The 22,100-nt window shown below is 31.8% G+C and overlaps 1 protein-coding gene across 2 annotated transcripts; it reads left to right on the plus strand.

Annotated features, from left to right (window-relative positions):
• Positions 1 to 12,568: 12,568 nt before the first annotated feature.
• LOC131001813 (protein CROWDED NUCLEI 4) lies at positions 12,569 to 18,455 on the plus strand. Of its 2 annotated transcripts, XR_009094037.1 has the most exons (9): positions 12,569 to 13,078; positions 13,531 to 13,740; positions 13,820 to 14,073; positions 14,421 to 14,691; positions 14,811 to 14,894; positions 15,554 to 17,064; positions 17,193 to 17,352; positions 17,983 to 18,106; positions 18,187 to 18,455. XR_009094037.1 is itself a non-coding variant. In XM_057928408.1 (8 exons), exons 1-8 carry the CDS (start codon positions 12,857 to 12,859, stop codon positions 18,031 to 18,033), a joined length of 2,763 nt encoding a protein of 920 aa, XP_057784391.1. In that variant the 5' UTR covers positions 12,601 to 12,856; the 3' UTR covers positions 18,034 to 18,455. The 2 variants fall into 2 exon arrangements, 1 of the variants encoding a protein (XP_057784391.1); XM_057928408.1 differs by having other exon boundaries at positions 12,601 to 13,078; positions 17,983 to 18,455.
• Positions 18,456 to 22,100: the final 3,645 nt, after the last annotated feature.

Consider the following 22,100-nt stretch of genomic DNA (forward strand, 5'->3'; position numbering starts at 1 on the left):
GAATCATTCTCAATTCTTGGATCTTGAAAATCTACGTTGAATGCATCACTTGGGTTCGAATTCTGTAGGGAGCGATTTTTATTTTTATTTTTTATTTTATTTTCTCCGTGCAAATTAATTGCACAACCAATTCAGTAACTTTATATGACAGTGCAATGTTCTTAGTTGTAATTTTACATTTCAGTTTTCGCTATAATCAATATATATATATATATATATATATATATATATATATATATATATATATAGGGAGAGGTTCAAGAAAGAACCATAAATAAAAAAAGAACGGAGAACCATTTTCAGCCATTCGATCATCAAGATCTACGGTGGATGCATCATCTTGTTGGATGAATGCAGATCCTGGGTTCGAATCCTGAAGGGAGCAATTTTTTTATTTTTTTGAGTGCATTAATTTTAACAGCGAATGCATTAATTTTTACAGTGAATGCATTATGTTTGATGGTTCTCACGTTCTCACAAATAATGTAGTTCTCTCTAGAACCACACCCTTATTAAATTGAGGTTTATTAAAAAAAGAAAAAGAAAAAAATCCCTTGAGAGCACAAAACGCAGACTAAGGGCACGAAACTCGAAAAGAGATCGTTAAGCTAAGAAACTTGAAGACACTAGCAATCCCATAAATCAGGATAGTCGTCCATCTCATCTGACCAACGTCTATTTACTATATTATTCATTGCCCTCATGCTATCACTCTCTAAAACCACACCCTATATATATATATATATATATCAGTTTTCATTCAACAATGTGTTTTTATTTTAGCTCACCCCATATATATATATATATATATATATATATATGGGCGCTAAAATAATAACACATTCAAAAATCAATGTTCCCCACTTTTTTTCACTGCGGATTTTAAGAAAAGTTAGATAAGTGTATTGTTAGTGGAGTTTGAGTCCTAAAATAAATGTATTATTGTAGAGTAACGTTGAAGAGTGGAGTTTGGATCTCGCATTAAAGGTGTTATTGTGGGATAGCGTTTAAAAATGTTTGGTGGATGAGTGAAGTTTGAGTCCCACATTAATAAATTACGTTGTGGGGTAGTGTTTAAAAATGGAAAGAGAATATTTTTTGTGGACATACTAAAATGATAAAAAAGGAACATTGATCGTGGACGGTGGGAGTATATAAAAATTAAAAATGTATTTTCATATATTATATATGTGCAAATACTTTTCCATCTGTTCACATAAAATAGTTAATTTTTGTCATTTTAGCACGTCCACAAAAATTAATCCCTTTTTATTTTTGAAAATTTTCTATCATGTGATAGGCCACTTGTTCTACTCGCAATACAATTAATTATCATAATTAATATGTATGTGTGTTGGCCGTGCTAAGGGATTAATGCTTAAGGTAAAAGGTCTTGATCTCCACTCATAATATATTCAACTATTTTTATTAAAATCAGTATTGTTCCCTTCAAAAATTATTTTTTGTGAACGGCGAAAGTGAAGTGATTTTTCAGAATGTAGAATATTTGCCACATGTACTTATGATAATTTTAAGTATCTTCAACAAATTATAACCTTAATTGTTGTCCCAAACTGGAAACATTAAATTAAAATTGGAATAAACAGCTTACATAAGTCAACTTTGCAATTATTGGGTTCTTCACATTTTTCGAATTTTAAGCGGATTGAAAGAGAGGGGAATTTCTTCCCCCACCCACTTAATCATTTCTGAACAAGATACGCAGTGGGGGAAAAATGAATTAATATTTGTAAATTCATTCCTCGTTCATTTTAAAGTTGCAAAAGGAATAAAAGAGCTTATATATATATATATATATATATATATATTTGTTTTGGAACGTTGATTTATATGATAATTCCAATAAATTAATAGCAGAATGATTTTGGAATTCACTATTTTTGTAAATACTTTTGCGTATCTAGAAATAGAATAAAGGTAGTTGAATTGAGTAGTACAGTACTACAGAATATGTGCGTTTGTGATGTCTTCCTCGAATATTTTGTCCCGTGCTTAATTTTGTTCCTTAAAAGACCAATTAATGAATGAATTACTACTAATTTGTCAAAAAAAAAATGAAATACTACTAAATAAAGTCTCAGTTTCGAATTAGAAAATTGAGAATAATCTCGATTGCTGCAATAATTGTAAACAATGAGGACATAAAGAATTTGATTCGATAGATATTTATAATGTGTGCACCAATCATGATATAAATTCACGAGCTTCATGATGTCTCAAGATTATATTAGTCCCTCATCATTGGTTCGTTGAATACTAAGCAATTTAATCATCGGAAAATAAGAAAATACATTTTAACATGTATTATTATTAGTTAGACATGGATCTTAATATATAGAGCCATGTTAAACTCGTGTCTAGTTTTATAGGAGAAAGGGTGTTCATTTTTAATCTTTATGACGCATAATTGTGTATTAATTGTTAATACGAATTTAAATATCAATACAAGATCGCCAAAAGGAAAATACTAACGTTGTTGTATGTATATGTTGTTTTAATATATACATACGAATATATTCAATGATTTGTCCGAAGCTTAGGCTTTGATTACTGTCTTTTTTACTTTTTTTCTTTGTTTTACAAACACTTTTTTTTCTCCATTCTAGAGGTTTTATCGAGGTTTACCCTTCGCATGCTCCTCTGTGCTTTTAAGGATTTTGTTCATTTTTTTCCTTTTTTTTTTCTTTTTCCAATATAATTTGCATTTAATCCTTCAATGGATTAGGATTATGTAGATCACAATCCTTATGTACATATTACTATAGTGTCAATGCATTTTTGTATACATATTAATATATTCGTAAATATAATTATATACTATATTCTTTGATAATGCATTATATATATAGGAAGATGTTCAAATAAAAAAATTCTTTTCACAAGAACTCTTGTACAGTTCTCACATGTCAAATCACTACAAGGTAAAATAAGGAATCATTATTGATCCTTTTTTATTTTTATTTTTTATAAAAAAGACAGTATAAAGTAACTCGGTTTTTGGTGCATAATTGCAATGCATATACTTTAACACCTTATAGTATGTTTTTTAAATACACGTTTTGTGCAAGAGTTCTCACAATACTGTGCAAATACTTATACGTACTTTATATATATACATAGAGTAAGGGTGAGTTAAATGAAAATATTATTTTTCTTGATAAATGAAAATAATGAATAAGTCAGTATAAATTCACGAATAAGTTGGTAATTCAATTAATTAGTGAAATTTTCGTTCCCTCCAAAATTCAAATCAAGATCTAAATGGTTATCCGTACATCGTAGTTTGTATTAGCTTATTCATATCGATTCTTTTTTTTTTTTGATAAATTAACAGTATTAAATAAAGAAATTTAAAGGCCGCACCACAGGGGACTCGAACCTAAGATCTTTGGCCTTACGCATTAACCCATTACCCCTTGGCCAACACACGCACACTATTCATATCAATTCTCATTTTCACGAAAGATAGCATTATACCTGAATCAATTCTCAATAAAGTAACGTGTTTTTTGAGTTCATACATTTGTTCATTTTTTAATTTATTTATGTATGTTTGTATTCAAAAGCTTAAGAGATGTATCCCTAAAAAAAAAAGCTTAAGAGATGTATATAGCCTGTTTCCTATATTCAATATTGCCTAACTAATACATTAATTTTTGTAGCGCTGGGAGAATAGTATTGTTTTTTTCTGGAATAAATTTAATTAATCAGGACACCATGAAAATTCGGCCACAAATTAAAGTCGATTTGAAACACTATCCCCTCGTCAAAATTATTGGCCTTGAAAATACGACCAGATTTAATTCAAATATAAAAATCTACACAAACATATGCGTGCTTTCTTATTGACTGGAAAACCATACCCATAAAATTCATTAACAGATGGCTGCTCTTTTTTTATTTTTTTAAATTTATTACAATCAAAGAAAAGTTCCGAGTTCAAATTCAGCAATATTCTTTCATCAATTATAGAAAACAAAGGACGATGATTTCTCCTACATTTTTTATACCTTATTTGTTTTGAATAATAATAATATATTATCATACTATTCATAAGATGATATAAAGTTATACCTTATTCAAAAGAAAATATGCTATCCGAAATTAGTTTTGTATTAAACTTTTTGACACATTCATATACTCAGATCCACGCACAATTCAACACTAATAAAATTAAAAATATATCATTAAAGATAAACTTGGATCGAATCTATGAGATAATCCGACACAATTATTAGCAAAATTAATGTTCTAAATCTATATAATATATTAGACACACTTATACATCTTAAAGTCGCACCGCAAAGAAAATAAAATATTTTTGATCGCATTTACAAGATTCATGTTAATGAGTATATCTAAATTTTCCATTGATGTTATTCTTGAAAAGTCGTTAAAAAGTAAGTGCGACATACCTTTTATTCTAAAAAATATTCCAAGCTTATCATCATCATTTCCGAATGTCAAAATATTCTTCTTTTAACACATCCATACTTCCAGAACACTTGACACTTTTTTCTCCATTTTATTCAAACTATAAATTTGGAATAACCTTTGCTCCTACCGTACGATGACGTTTCTGCTAGAATAAATTCATTTGTTATTATTCATACCTCCATTTTCAAGAATATATAAATGGGGAGAATTCTACAATGTTATGCTAGAACACGATCACCATTGTCAATAAGACTTAACTCAAGTAGTAAAATTGAGTTATCCAAAGATTTTTTTTAGAGGTCTAGGATTTAATCCACACCTATATACAGTGTAATTTTTTCAATTTTATGTGAATAGTGGTTCCGCTTGCGTGCGGATGATTTGTTTAATTATATAATAGATACCTCTTGTAATTTTCAAAAAGAAAAAAGAAAAAAAAAACAACGATCACCATTAATGCGCATTATATAGGAAAATGTTTCAGACATGAGGTGGTCTTAGGTACAATCGGGTGTACCGTATAATCGGGTTGACCAGCACTCAGACCTTGATCCGCATTCTGATTCGAATCCGCATCCTTACCCAAAATCGTGTAAATGTCATCATTCGTTTATACAAATGACACTATCTATAATTGACACTATTCTGTTATACAAATGACGCTGCATATAAATGATATATACTATAACATTCTGTTATACAAATGACACTCCATATAAATGACACTGTGTATAGTTGATACTATTCAGAAATGTATAAATGACACTATAACATTGTAAATGACACTGTTTATAATTGACACTATTCAAAAATATAAATGACACTTCTTGTAATTGACACTATAATTAGATTGTAAATGACATTATAATATTTTAAGGGTGCGTTTACTTTGATGGATAAATTTATCATGGGAAAATGAGGAGTAACAAAAATTTATGCCTTTAAATGCCTCATTTCTTTTTCCACATTTTGTACAAAAGAAAAATTCACCATTTTTCCTTCCTTATTTTCACTTCAATAGTGAACTTCTCTTATTTATAAATATGAGAAAAGAAATGAGACATTTAAAGGCATAAATTTTTGTTATCCCTAATTTTTCTATGATAAATTTATTCATCAAAGTAAATGCACCCTAAATAATATTATAAGATTGAAAATGACACTATAATATTTTAAAATGCTACTATGTCAATTATAGGTAGTGTCATTTGTATAATCGAATAGTGTCATTTAAATGGTTTAGATTAGGATGAGATCAGGATCTCATGCGGGTCAATCCATTTGTACAATACACCCGATTATATTCAAATTTTTATGTTCAGACATTGTCATAAAAAATATTCGGAATCCCATATTTTGGTCTTGTAAAATTAATTTGTCATCTATCTGTGGAATAAATTTGTAACATTCCGGTGCATAATTTCGTTCCACCTATCAATCTCCTTCTTTAGTGACATCACGACACGTCAATATTTCGAGATCGAACAATGTAAATTGGAATATATTACGACACTATCTAAACATTGGGTATCAATATATATGTATGATTTAAATACCGGAACATTTTTTGCAAGTGTCATAAACGTTGGCATATTTTATTTCCTCTAGGGGTGGGACGGCACGGTATACCTTTCAAAATTGGTCATACCTTATACCTTACATTTACCTTCGGTATGAAGAAATCTCATATATTTACTTTATCTTTAGTTACTGTATACTTTAGTCCGGTATACCTTAATTATGGTATGAAAAAAATCTCATACTTTTACCGTACCGTGTTTCGGTATATTGTACTTTTACGGTATATCAAAATAATCGGCATACCAAAATTGATAAAATTTGCTACAGTATACCAACAACTTAATTTTTTAAAACTTATTTACGTAATAAACAACATCTAATTAACACATATAATAATGTCATAATAATTAAAATATATCACAAGATAACAATAAAATAAACAGTACCTACATTTATATTAAATTGTATAAATATTTATAGTCTTATACTTTTATATTCATATATTATAAATCAAACTATATTGATGTTATAAATAAGATGTAATTTATTTTAGAAAAATAATCTTTAGTTATAGACTATACAATATAATTATGTAACTTACGTAAGATTAATATTATATTATAACTATGTTATAATATTAATATAAACATTAATACTATAATTCAATTATTTTAAATTGTATAACATATGTATTATATATTGTTTGACTATATTTATAACCTCATACTTGTATATTCATGTATTATATATCAAACTATATTGATGTTGTAAGTTAGATGTAATTAATTAGCGTATTTTAAAACAATAATCTTAATTATAGACTATACAATATAATTATGCGATTCACATAAGGTAAATATAATATTAATTTAAACAATACTATAATTCGATTACATTAAATTATATTACATATTTATTATATATTGTTCATTTTAAATCATTTAATTATATTTATAGCCTCATACTTGTATATTCATATATTATATAATAAATTATATTAATGTTATAAGTTAGGTATAATTTATTTTAGAAAATTAACATTAGTTATTGATTATATAAATAAAATACATTCTTTAATATCATTTGATTATCTTTACCCTCATTTATTTATTTTTCAAAAATGTACTTGAAAATTATAATTATTTTGATATCATTGTAAAATTTTATATAAATTAGTTGCATCTTATTTTATAATTACAAACATAATTATAATTATACATTAACTCTTTATAATTATTTTCATACCTTGTTTCGGTATATACCGGTATACCGGTGATGCGGTATCATACCTTGTTTCCATATATACCTTTAATACGGTATTCATAGATTTTTACAGTATATACCGCGGTATCGGTATACACCAGTAATTTGGAAAACATATACCTTTACCTTACCGAAAATCTTCAGTACGGTATCATACCTTACCGAAAAGTTCGGTATTTCACAGTATTTTTCGGTATACCTAATTTTCGGTATATTTCCCCATCCCTTTCCTTAACGCCAATACTGTTTCTCTCTATGTCAAAATATTTATTTATCCTCTATGGTCATTTTTCTGTTCCAGTATGAAGATTTTGTGTGCGTGAATTTTATTATACTGGATATATATTTATTTTTCATATGGTTTTACCCAAAAAAAAACTTTTCAAATTGAACCCTGGTCTTTTGGGTTGAGTAACCTTTTTGGATATTCAAATACTAACGCATTTCTGGGCCGGGCCCATATGCTAGCTTCTAGCCGACGATCTATGAACAGAATATAACTGCTAAAACATAGTAGGGTGATTCTAAACACAGCCCCCACATTACTCTTTATAGCCCCCTATTTAAAAATAAAAATAAAAATATTAATAAAATTATAATATTGTCCATGTTTTCATCTGTGTAGCCTCATTTAGTGCAAATACCCAGAATCATGATAGCTTTACGGAAGAAAAAACCAACAAATTTTTTCTCTCCCTTCATCAATCATCAACCAAGTTACCAATCAAATGTAAATTTACAAGATGCATCACATTTCAGAATTGGAGAAAATAAACAGAGAAGGAATTTGCTCTGTGGTTGATTGTTATGTAAATCTTTTACTCTTTTTCTTATTACCTTGTTTCCAGCCTATTAATCTTCATATTCACTTTCATTGTTTTTTTTTCGCAGCAATAGTTTCACAAACACCATCACCTCGTGCGAATAAGGCTTCCTTTTGAGATATAATTCTTTTGCAATGACGTGAATTGAGACCATTTCTCAAATTCTCCTTAATAGTCGTCATTACCCCTCACAATTGCTTCAACAATTCGCATGTTTTTATCAAAATTATGGTGATATTCCTAATTAATCATGTTTCCAAGTGTTTGATTTTAATTGTAATAATTTATGTGTTTATCCAAAATTTTGAAACAGTTCAAATGAATTTGCAGAATGAAAAATGAATTATAATGGTCTGTTAATGTCGACCAAAAAAAATTAAACGAAAAGATAATTAATTTAAATTGAGAGCTATTGGGGTATAATATTATTATTATTATTATTATTATTATTATTATTTAAAGGGCTATGATGAGTAAAATGGGGGCTGTGTTTAGAATGACCCAACATAGTATTAGATGAGCTGGACCTACAGGCCCATATCCTTGCCCAACTCCAGTTTTCGAACAATAAATAATCTATCTATAATCTATATATAATATAAAATCGGAGTTTTTTTACCTCAAAATTTCCTCTATCATCTCTCTTTTTTTTTCTCACCAAAATTTCTTTCTTATTTTTTTTCTTTTTCTATTTTAATTATTTTAAAAAAAAATATCTTCGATTCATGAAAAAATATTCAATATGAATGTTAAATTAAAGATTACGAGAAGAAGATCTTTTATAAAAAGTAAAATTAAAATGAATAATTTATGATTCTGTAAAGTGTCAAAATTAATTTTTGTTTTCTCTTATTTGCCTCTAATATTCTAAATTTGAAAAATAAATAAATATATTGCGTATAGATCGACGTACTAATCACCGATCGAAATCGAAGTTGTCAGTCTGCCTTGAAAAGTTCTTCCAACTTGCTAAGTCGTTATTCATCATAATCACTCCTTATAAGAAATCAAAAGCTCATTAAAAGCATAAGATACTACCATAGAATCAATCAAATTATACTATTATATTTCGTCACAAAATATCTCAATACTAATTCAATGTTTCATCAAATCCTTGTACTGCAATATTTCATTTTGAAAGGTCATCTAAAAAAAATAAATCTTTTACTACTATTTTAATGAATATGAATTAGAGAAATTGCTTTAAGTTCATTTATACTGTCATCATTGTGAATTCAGATCCATGGGGCGTACGTGTCCAGAGCCTCATCTCCAACCTCCATTTCCAGAAGCTGAAATCAAACAAAAACAAAACATAACTTGAGTGCCATAACTAATTGCTACGAATTGTTGAATAAGTTAAAAGGAAAACAAATAAAGACGTTTGTGAAGCATGGTTTTTATTTTGAATTCATTGTATAGTTTATGATATGAATTTTTTGACGAAATTTCATGTAGACACATGAACAAACTTTCGGGATAGGAAATCCGAATTTTCTCGTTGAAATCACACATCATTTTTTTAATGAAATGAGGTGGAAATTGCTTTATTCACCCGAACAACAAAACACTCGTTTTTGTGAAATAGAAAAAAAAAAAAAAATAAGACTAATTTATTTAACTTTAAATAAATTTTCATTTTGCACATAAACTTTAAAATTATTATTAAAATTACTCAATTATTATTTTTTCTCATTTTACATATTCGCCCGCTTCCCTCCAAATTTTAGGTTTGAAATGATGTCGCGTTTTCATCCAACTACATAATATAACGTCACATAATATAACATCAGTTATATTTTTTCACATGATTATATATATATATATATATATATATATATATATATATATATGCCACGTTAGTATATTTATGTCATGTCGCACGATAAAAAATAAGTGAGTATGTAAAATAAGAAAAAATAATAATTAAATAATTTTAATAAATATTTTTAAATTTTTATATAAAAAATTTATTAAAATTTTAATACTAATTTATATGCCATTAACCCAAAATATATAATGCAACTTTCTTTTTCATCTTACTGTCTAAAAGTTTTAAGTTTATAAAATATACACGTGTGATTTCAGTGACTAATTAAATTTCCACCCTTGAAGTTTTGCGTTGAAAGAGTTTAGTGCCTCAAATTATCAAAAAGTAAAACTATGTAATTTGTAGAATAATGTTAGAATGAATGTTATCAACATAATAACATTTAAACAAACATGCAGAGAAAATGAGTAACACACATGAATATTTTTTCACGGATTATATAACTATAACCCGTAAATGTCTTAAGGCTAAATTCACTATGATCATCAACAATATAAAGTACAAATTTGGATCTCTTGATGATCTATCTTTACAGATTAGTTACCTAAGATAAATCAACCTAACTACTCACTGCACTAGAATGTTGACTCAAGACAGAAACCGAAACAGCCGAATAAACCGAAACAGCCGAATATATAATGCAACTAACCCAAAATATATAATGCAACTTTCTTTTCATCTTACCGTCTACAAGTTTCAATTTTATAAAATATCCACGTGTGATTTTAATGACTAATTAAATTTCCACTCTTGAAGTTCTGCGTTGAAAGAGTCTAGTGCCCCAAATTACCAAAAAGTAAAACTGTGTAATTTGTAGAATAATGTTAGATTGGATGTTATCAACATAATGTTAATAACATTTAAACAACACATGGAGCAAAAATGAGCAACGCATAGAAATATTTTTTCACGGATTATATAACTATAATCCGCGAGTGTCTTAAGGCTAAATTCACTATGATCATCAACAATATAAAGTATAGATTTGGATCTTTTGGTGATCTATCTTTACAGATTAGCTGCCTAAGATAAATCAACCTATCTACTCACTGCACTAGAATATTAACTCAATACAAAAACCGAAACAACCGAATAACAAAAGTTAATCGGACAAAACAAAACAACCTGCTACGCTCCAATGTCCTTATACTTCAATTCTTGCCCTTGACCTCCCGTCAATACAAAGTGAGCCTTTACAGATTGTCTGCCTAAGCCTCCTTTGTCAAAGCAATCCTTGAAGAACCGATGTCACGTTAACAACCGGAAAATGACGAGATGGTTGTGAGTGAATGTTATGTCGCTGAAATTGCACTTTCAAAACGTAAGAATGAGAGATGCTTCCTGCCGCTTTTATAGACTTCCAAGTCGTGGTTAGTTTGCCCCACTCCACACTTCCAGAAGCTTCCTATAACCACTGCAATCTCTTTCAAAAAACTGTCAGTTATTAAGAACAAACTGCCCACTATTTTGGACCATGATTAACCACCATTCCACTTATTAAGAACGTGGTCAACCACCACAAGACCCTTATTTCACAACCAAAGAATAATAAAACGTGAAAGGAAGATAAAGATTAATTATGTATTGTTACCAAATAGAGAGTCAAAGTACAACTTCAAGACAGACTTTGAAATGTTGGCTGGTTCCTAAAAATATTGACAATATGAATATTATCAACATTCAACCCAACATTGTCGGAGTCAATATTGACTCTAATACGTCTGGTGAAACTTAACATTCAAACCTATCTAAACAAGCCGGAAAAGGAGATCGGAGTAACCTGTATTGCAGTATGAAAGAGAGCTAACTCGGAAACTTGTAGACAAAAATCTTAGAGTAAAAATTGTCCGTCTTATAACGAGTTACAGGGCGTATTTATAGAATTACATTAGGGCGAGGGGTAAAAGGGTCTTTACAAGTCATTCACGCACTCCACATGCGGTGTACGTGAATGATTCTCTTTCATCTAACAAACTTTCTAATTGCTTTGCAGCTTTTTGCCAAACACGTGCTCTTTCCAAGCTTTCAACGTTGGCTGCTTCCCTTCCTTTTGTCTGCGCTGACTCTATTGGGTCGAGTTTCATCGGCGCTGCTTTTTTAGTCCTTATTCCTATCGGAGTTATTTCTTTCTTTGAGTCTTCTCCGGATATTGCTTTAACGTCGCGCTGTCTAGTCTAGTCTAGTCTAGTCTGCGCCGACTTGTATCGGCGCCGTTATTTTGTTTTGATCATTGTGTGACGCAACTCTGCTCTTCCGAGTCAGGTGTGCTTAGAGTTTGGACCAGTTCCTTTCTTAGCCTGTAATGCCTTAGGTCTGTGCCGCTTACTTGTTTGGATGATCGTGTGGTGCATCTATTCTTTCTGAATCGCGTGTGTTAAAGGCCCTAAGTCGGCGCCGCCGATCCTTTTTTAGAATAGGATGGCTGATGGGATCCTTACTCCTCATCAACGTCATATATGAACATCATCCAAATATTTGAAGATCTGATCATTTTTTAAACTCGGAGTAAAAGTTAGACATTAAACTATAATTGTTCCTTGTATTTTATTTAAACTACACAAATTTATTGTTTATTAATTATGGAAACTCATAATTGACATAAGCAGCAATTATAAATCACAATCCAGACTGTATCCGGTGCCAATATATATTTGAAAGTTTAAAATCCAATGAGATTAAATTTGAAAGTTTAATCTAATCACGCAATTAAAGCAATATACTATTCTCGAATCCGATACGGCGTCGTCGCATCAAGAATGAGCAAATAAACTAAAGCAAAAAAGTAGAGAGAGAGAGAGAGTGCTTAGTTGTGGAGTCCACAAACTTTCACATGAAGTGAGAAAAAAAAAAAGATAGCCAACTGAAGTTGAGCGAATCCCCAGCTCAAAATTCACTCAATTCTGCAAGAGAGATTTTAAACAGCTACAGAGAAGAAATAGGCTTCGGATTTGATCCGTCTATGGCAACTCCGGCTTCGCGGTCGGAGAAACTGGCGGTGACGCCGCGGAGCTCCGTAACATTTGGAGTGACCCCAAATTCTGGTTCATCTAGGGTTTTGAAAACTCCCTTAAGCGATGAATCCCTATGGAAACGACTCAAAGAAGCAGGTTTTGATGAAGATTCGATTAAACGGAGAGATAAGGCGGCACTCATTGCTTATATTGCCAAACTAGAAGCCGAGGTCTCGTTCTACAGCTTTTTATTACTACTATTATTATTAATTTTTTTATTTTATTTTTACGCTTTACTAAAACTAAGTTATTTGTGTTTGTAGACGGATCATCCTTGTCGATTATGATATTTTCTTGAATTTCTAGTGCGTGCATTTACTATAATTATTCTTGTTTCCCTTTGGTTGAGAAGATTGTGATTTAGGTTTTGATTTTACCTTAGTTATGCTATTTTAAAGAAAGGGGTGAAATTGATGTTTGATTTGAAGGCGGGATTATTTCATTAACTTCTTTGTATTGGCTGTTTTTAGAAACTGTGATGTTTACCTTTAACATTTTTGAGTATTAAGTAATCCAGTCTCATAAAAATGAATGCGTGCAATTCTCTAATTTAATCCATTTAGCTTGATCTTTTGCGATGTTCTAATATTTCTGTTTGATGTGCCTTGTCAACTTTTATCAGATATATGAGCACCAGCATCACATGGGCCTAGTCATTATGGAAAGAAATGAATGGCTGTCAAAGTATGATGAAGCTAAATCTATTGCTGATTCTGCTGAGCTGAATATTAAGCGTGAACGGGCTTCTCATGTCTCCAATATGGCTGATGCTAGAAAACGAGAAGATAGTCTCAAGAAATCTCTTGGCATTGAGAAAGAATGCGTTAAGAATGTATTTCCTCTTCATCTCCACTTATTAGCGATCGTTTCTGTAGGTTATTTATGTGTTTATAATCTGAGAATTTCTGTAGATTGAGAAGACCTTGCACGAAATGCGTGCTGAGTATGCAGAAGTGAAGGTGGCATCTGATAGTAAATTTGCAGAAGCAAGAAGTATGGTGGAAGACGCCCTGAAGAAGTTAACAGAGGCTGAGGAGAAAAAGCGCGCAGCAGAGTCACTTGAAGCAGAAGCGACAAGGTATCATCGAACGGCTGAAAGAAAGCTGCATGAAGTTGAAGAACGTGAAGATGACTTAAGGAGACGCATCATGTCGTCAAAGTCTGAGTAAGTTCTTGTTGGTACTTGGTAATCTTCTCCTGCATCCAAAAAAGCTGACTTCCCATGCTCGCCCCTTTTACCTGTCTTAGTTATATTCAGATAGTTTGCTATGTCGACACTGTTTTCATACTATAAAATTATAAAAACAGGGATCTATTTACTGGTGTCTGGAAGTATGTTAGCTTAATTAAGGTGGTATTGTGGATGCATTTTGGTTTGTTTGAACAGTCTCTTTTCTTCTACTTTTGGTTGGGATTGGCCATATCTAGACGTGCTTCTGTTTTCTTTATGTAGCCTTTTGCATTACTTTTGTTTTCTTTGATGATGTCATGTTTTCATCATTATCATTCTAGTTTTGAAGCTAAGGAGAAAGAAATTCAGCTCGAGAGGCAATCCCTATCTGAAAGGCAAAAAGTTATGCAGCAAACGCAAGAAAGGTTACTGGATGCACAAGCTTTGTTGAACCAGAGAGAAGAGTATGTTTTAAATAAAACACAAGAGTTGAAGAGATTTGAGAGGGAGCTTGATGATTTAAAGTTAAGCATTTCCCAAGAGCGTATGTCCTTAAGTGAAGAAAAAATCTCTCTAGAGCTAAAAGCAAGTTCCTTATCAGCAAGAGAGGAGGTTGATTTATATCACTATTTTTCGTTTTGATGTTAATAGACCATATTTCATTTTTAAGCTGCATTCATAGTCTAACTTGAACATAAATTTTCTCATGTACTTCACTCTTGCACCCTTAGGCTGTTATCAAAAGAGAATGTGATCTTCTCAAGAAGGAGGAAGAGGCACTTCTGATGCAAGCTAAACTGACGAGCAAAGAATCTGTAAGTTTATTCCCATGGATGGATGGAGTCAAAATGGTTTCTGGTGAAAATTGTTGGAACTGGAAACTGAACCACTGAGCAGTATCATAGTAAAGAATGAATCATTCTGTGATTCTCTTTTGACATATTAAATTTCAACATAGGTGTTGGTGGAGTATTGGAATTTTCTGGTTTTTCTGAATATAATAGAAAAATCAACTGTACTACAATAATTAAAAGTTCTGCACACAACAGAAACATAGTGACATATGGCAATGATATTCTCACTGTTTTGTCCTTCGTATGGTACCATTTTATCGTATGTGTGTTAATATTGATCCTTTCATACATGAAACATAACTCATGATGGACTTTTGCATTATATTTTCTCTAGTACCAATATTATATGTTTGCTAAATGTTTGATACATGAAACTTTTTCAGAAGTGTTTTTTTTTTTTTTTTTAGCAGTTCAGTGGTTAGTTGTTGTAATTTGTCTTTTTAGTTTTAGAATGTGACTGTCATGCAATACCACTTGGTTCTACCAAGTAGGTTTTTTTGTCTCAAGATATATCTAGAACCGAGCAATGGAGCCTACTTAACAGTATCCTGTCTTTTATTTTCTTATGAAACTAACCTTCATCTTTCTGAATCTTGATTTCCCCTTGATATCGCTTTCAGGATAATAATCGACAAGTAATTTCTAATCACGAAGCAGACTTGGCAATAAGGAATTCTGCTTATGAGGCTGAAGCAGAAATGAAGCGCAAATTGTTGGAAGAGGAGATTAATACCAAGAGGCGGGCATGGGAATTGAGAGAACTTGACATCACACAACGAGAGGACTTCATCTCAGAAAAAGAAAGGGAATTGGATGTTGCATCAAGGCATCTTAAAGAAAAAGAGAAAGAAGTGGAAGAGAGATTAAGTTTAGTTGAAGAGAAACAAAAGAATCTTTGCACTCTGGAAGAAGAGTTGGAAGTGAAGGGACGTTCTCTCAAACAAGAGAAGGAAGAGATCCACCAGATGAAGCTTGATCTTAAAAAGTCTTCTGATTTGCTGGAGGAGAAGAAGAAACACATCAGTGATGCAGAGGAGAATATGGATGCAATGAGGACTGAAAGAAATGAATTACTTGAGCTAGAATTGAGACTAAAAGAAGAGATTGATAATATTAGTGCGCAGAAACAGGAACATGAGGCTGAGGCAGACCGCTTGAAAGCAGAGAAGGCAAAATTTGAAGCTGAGTGGGAGCTAATTGATGAAAAAAGAGAACAGCTTGTAAAAGAAGCAGAGCGTATTGCTGAGGAGAGATCAAGTGTCTCTAAATATCTTAATGATGAGCGTGAAAGCTTGAAAGCAGAGAAGGATGAAATGAGAGACCAATATAAACGTGATCTTGAGTCGCTCTCCCAGGACCGGGAGTCATTCATGAAAGACCTTGAGAATGAACGTACTGAGTGGTTTAGTAAGATGCAGAAAGAACGCGAAGATTTCTTGCGGGATATTGAGATGCAGAAGAAGGAGTTGAATAATTGTATTGAGAAGAGACGTGAAGAAATTGAGAATATTCTTGCAGAAAGAGAGAAAGAATTCGAGGAAGAAAAAACGAAAGAACTTCAGCATATTAATTTGCTTAAAGAAAGAGTTGGGAAGGAACTGGAACATGTAAACTCAGAAATGAAGAGACTTGATGATGAAAGAAGAGAGATAAATAGAGATCGTGAAAAGAGGGACCAAGAATGGGCTGAGCTGAATAGTTCAATAGAGGAGCTGAAGGTACAGAGGGAGAAGTTGGAGAAACAAAGGGAGTTACTAAGAGCTGATAGAGAGGGAATTATTTCTCAGATCGAGACATTGAAAGGGCTGGAGGATTTAAAAGAACGATTAGACACTATTGCAGTACACGAAATGCAATCTAACTTGCTATCAAAGAATCAGAAAACTGCCAGTAAAAGATTTGTGAGTCAACCGACAGAAAATGTTTTGGATCAAAATGGGATGGTTAACAATGGGTTTGGACATAATACATCTGGTAGAAAAGAGCCCAATAAGTCTTCTTCTCCCCTCTCTGCTCCTCTCTCATGGCTCAAACGATGTGCTGATACAATTCTTGAGCCGAGACATAGTAACAAAAAGAGAAAGAAAGAAAATGATACAACAGATCATGGATCAGAAGATATGACGCCATGGTACTTGTTCCACAAAAATAAGTTCTTACTGACTTATATTATTTCATGATCATTCTACTGCATACTTGGTCTTTATTTATTTATTATTGCAATTTCAATTTCAATTTCAATTTTCCCCTCTTCTGCAGTTCGCCACAGAAGTATTCGAACTCATCCAAGGTTGATCATGCTGTCGAACCATTTGATCAAACTCCAGTTGCCACAGAGACCACAGTCTATATAGATAAAATTGTAACAATTGAAGAAGTAACAAAATTTAACGTTGAAAGGATCACAGGGAACAATGAGGTAGTTTATCGTCATAAAAATGCATATTATTTCCTCTTTACGCAAATAGAAGTCCTAAAGATTATTTGTTGTTAGGCTGCAGTGTGTTTCAGTTTCATTTCTAGGATCTACAACATATTTGAGGAATTAAATTAACTTCCCCGGTGTCTCTTTCATTTACATAATTCACATATTCCTCCAGAAGTGATGTTCCTAATTTTGCCTCTTCTACGTTTTTGTTATTTAAATTATATAAATACGTCTGAATTGCTAATATGCTGAATGCTCCTGCTGGTTGAAGTTTAGATCACATCACTGCTTATTTTGGAAACTAACAACTTATTTAACTTATTAGTAACTCTGTGCTCAATATCACTGTTAGGGTGTTCGACTGCTCAACTTATTTAAGTGTTAGATTGTGCAAATCTCTTGGTGTCTTCAAGGTGTGATCCAAGAAATGTTTGATAGATGAGGGTTGTACTTGTAATTGATTAAAAATTTTATGCTCCATTCATCGGGCTTATAATGTTTCATTATCTGTTGGTTATTGTCAGACTTCATTCGAGTTATTATGCCTTTGTCTTCTACGACCATCGATGTTATTTTACTTCTATAAGTTGTAAGAAACTAATTCCTAATTCACTGCTGCAGGATGCTGGAACTGATGACAAAGTTGAGGAAAATGGTGCTGTGTTGGAATAAGACAATCGTATTTGGAGCTTCTTCTGCTTGAACTTATCTGACTTAGTTGGCGTGGAATAGTATTTGATAGAATGTATATGCCTCTCCTCCCTCTTTTCATTTACTTGATTTTAGTATTCTTCTAACAAAAATTTATTTGATCAAAAATTTCAGTTAACGCATAGTGTTGGTTTTTGGTGATTGATGTATGCAAGCTGCTAGTGCTTAGTTTCCGGAAGGCGACTCCCGTTTGGTCCGTGGTGTAAAAATGATCCAGCTAACACATCTAGTTTATTGTAAAATGTGTGCCTCTTCTAGAGTCGAGTGTTTTCATTGTTGGTGTTCTTCATGTATAGCACTTATTTGCTGGAAGATGTGCTTCCATTTCTGTTTTTTGAACATATATTCCTAGGCGTGTTGAAGAGAAGTTTTTTACCTCCAAATTTTCTCTCCCCTCTCAATTTTTTTTTACCATTTTTTAAGAAATTATTAACTTTGATTTATGAAAAAATATTCAATATGGATATTAAAGTAAAGATTACGAGAAGATATTTAATTTGATGTAAGAATTATAAAGAAAGAATTTGAAATGAATAAGTTGTGATGGTTTAAAGTGTTGAAATTAACTTTTCTTCTCTCATTTATCTAAAATATTGAACATTATATACTCTCTTCGTCCACGAAATGTTGTCGTATGGGAGAAAGGTACGAGTTTTAAGAAAATTTATATTGTTTATTTAGTTAGTGGAGAAAGGGATCCGCAAATGAAGAAAAGTGAAAAAAGATAATTAAGTTAGTAAGTGGAAAATGGGGCTCACATGTTAGTAAGTGGAGAAAGGTACCCACAAATTTCCTAAAAATAGATTATGACAATTTTTTGTAAACGGACTAAAATGACAAATTAGGACAACATTTCGTGGACGGAGGGAGTACTATTATTTTTTAATTTTGTTTTCGTTTGTTGATGAAAAAAATTAGCAAATGTCATTTTTTTACAAAAAAAAAGATTGTTTAATTATAATTATTTTAAATTTAAATATTTTTAAATTATAGTAGTTTTTAATGCAATTAAAGATAAAAAAATGAATTAATCTTAATATGAATTTGTAAATAAAAAATTAGTTATACATCTTAAAATTATAATTTAAATATTATATAGATTTATTTAATTATTCATACGAATTATTTATTTATTTATATATATTTGTTGTTATATTTTTATTTTTATATTATTCGTATTCTTTTTAATTTTTAATTAGTTTTGGGCTAGTTACATATGAACTTTTAATAATAATACAATTTGAATTTTACGAGCCCAAAATTGTTGTATTAAATGACGGCTATTTGTTTTGTTATATTGATAGTTTAGTGTTATTTGTTCAAAATGAGATTAACTAAATTATTTATTTTACATTCTATAAATTTCATACTATCATAAAATTTAATATTATACTCATTATGTTAATAATATTGTTATTCTACACTATTTTGAATCAAATATTAATATTTATATTTACATGATGTTTTTTGTTACCTATTAATATAATTTATAAATAATGATATTTTAATATTTTTATATAATTTAAAATTTAAAAAATAAATAAATATATTATGGTCCGTGCACGCTGATATACTAGTATACCCTAATCTTTCGAAAATGGCTGGTTTTAACCCCCCTTGTTTGATAGTGCTCGTTATTTTTTCGTTGTCAATATGTTTATAATAAAGAATCTCGTATGTACTTGTAAATTGACTCGAGAATTTGGGAGTCACATTTCAAACTAACCGGAGCTGTTTGATCGACGACACAAAGAAATACATATCTTCTTTCCTTCCTTTTCTTAATTATCTATTTTCAGCTTTCCACAAATTCGAGAAAAAATGCCACTGCTCCTTTTCTTTTTGAAGACAATCGGATTTCCTTCCGTTCAAAGCATAGTTGAAACTCGGATTATAAAATTGATCTTAGTGGAGATAGTTGTTACATTTTTTTAGTATTAACACTTTTTTAGTTGTTACATTAATTTTTGCCTCTTTGCCTCGTTAGAATCGCCGTCATCCGTTGTTGATGGAATTTCAGTTGCTCAGGTGTCATCCTCGAGGTATCCATGAATATGATACGGTCGTCATGGATCTCTCGCTTGAGACGATGCTTCGTCTCGTACTCCTCAGTGATTTTTTCGAGGGAGGTGCGCGTCTCACCCAAGAATTCCACATACTCGGGAGGAGCTTCCGAGCCTTTCGACACCTTGCCATTCGTCTTGGCTGCCTTGTGACCTATTGGCTGGGAAGACGAAATTTCTTCGCCCGAGGCTAAGGTAGTGAACTCACCGCTCTCTGACGTCTTTCTCATCTTGGAGGAATAAATTAACGTCTCCTTCGAGGTACAACGACTTGAACTTCCGATTTGTCTGAAAAATCCTCCACGTGTTTTACCACTTGAATGGAACGCCCTTGGTGCGCGGTGTGTATAATGTTTGCACCTTCTACCGGATCATATTGTCGGAGTGTCCGGTTGGCCACTTGGCGTTGGCTTTGACCCACGTAGCCTCCCAAACCTTCACCTCAAAATTAACACGAGCCCAATGCGATTTGATTTAGTGGAGGGTAAATGACTCGTTCAACAAGGCGTTCACGCGATCCACGACTCGCCCCCAATAGTGTTCGTTTTTCTGGCCGACACCACAGATGGCGTCGTTGGTCTCCTCAATCCACACACGAGCGATGAGATCGGTCTAACAGAGAGTGTAAGTATAGCGACTCTTCTTGTCGCCTGCACTAACTGCTCGTGCTTAATCCTTGAAGGCCTTTATCTTCTTTCGGTGCATCCGTGGTTGTGATTCCGCCTTTGCCTTGAGGCTCGTCGCTCAAAATTAACCATCGAAAGGTCGGAATGGGAGCATGGATCGGAAAGATCACCAGTCCAATCAGGAGAAAAATAATTGGGTGTAGTAAAGTCGTTAGGATCTATTGAAATTGAGAGACATAGGAGATAGGAAGAATAAGTGTGGAAGAATGAAAAAAGTGTGAGGTGGGAGGTAGGTATTTATAGGAGAATAAATGAAAAATAATTATAAAAAAAGGCAATTGTGCCGTGGGGAAAGAAAAACAAAAATAATTTAAAGGCTGAAATAGCCGTTGGAAAAAAAAAACAAAAAAAAATTAAAATCAGCGTATAGCCGTTAGAATTCAAAATTTTTAACATTTTGTTTTAATATACTGCGTGTGTAAACACGCGCCTTACATTTCAACGCATGAGCCGAGCTCATGCCATTGCGCTGTGACTCGAGCTCCTTTAGCCTGCATCGGTCGACTCATAGCAAGGGGTGACTCGAGTCAGCCCTATGAGTCGACCGATGTGGATGCTCTTAGAGTAGTTCTTAGTGTGTTACAACTTTATTATTATTATTATTATTATTATTATTATTATTATTATTATTAATGATACTTTATTTTTATTATTTTTGAAGACCTTAGATGTTCGATGTTTTTATTAATCTGAAATAGAAAAAAAAAACCGTAAACAAACCGTATTAATATAGTTGGTTTGGTTTGGTTTTGAATATTAATATAGTTTGATTTGATTTCCAAAAATTATCAAATTGTATTTTACGGTTTGGTTTGATTTTGATACCAAACCGCACCAAACCAAACCGCGGACATCCTTAGCCTAAGATAATAGAACATACATGTTTTATATGGTCATCTACTCTGAAAAATACTACAATTTTTTCTTATATCATCTTCTGGCAACAAACGCTTGTCTTTCTTTCTTATGTCCTTTCTCATCTTTCTTCTCATCTGAAGACCAGCTCGTCTTCCTGTGACATGCTTTCATTTATGTGGTCATGATGTGCTGCCGAGTTAGTACATCTTGCACGACCTCGGGCAACGTTGTATGGAATCTCAACGATACATTTATTCTTCTCTCGTTATTAGTGCTCGTCGTGCAGAAAAATATATAATCACATCCAACACTGTTCAAATTTGTTTTACAACTATATATATATATACAAGAACCTCGTTGTCGCCTATGTACTTGACTCTCTCCCAGTTAACACCATGACATTTATTGGCACGTTCGCACG

Source organism: Salvia miltiorrhiza, chromosome 8 (assembly GCF_028751815.1).
Source record: "Salvia miltiorrhiza cultivar Shanhuang (shh) chromosome 8, IMPLAD_Smil_shh, whole genome shotgun sequence".
Classification (NCBI taxonomy): Eukaryota; Viridiplantae; Streptophyta; class Magnoliopsida; order Lamiales; family Lamiaceae; genus Salvia; species Salvia miltiorrhiza.

Excerpts from the sequence above, each read along its gene's own strand:
- LOC131001813 (XM_057928408.1), top strand. The coding sequence starts at position 12,857 with ATGGCAACTCCGGCTTCGCGGTCGGAGAAACTGGCGGTGACGCCGCGG. Across the intron at positions 13,079-13,530 it reads TTGCCAAACTAGAAGCCGAG|ATATATGAGCACCAGCATCA; the intron begins GTCTCGTTCTAC and ends AACTTTTATCAG. Across the intron at positions 17,353-17,982 it reads GGATCACAGGGAACAATGAG|GATGCTGGAACTGATGACAA; the intron begins GTAGTTTATCGT and ends TCACTGCTGCAG.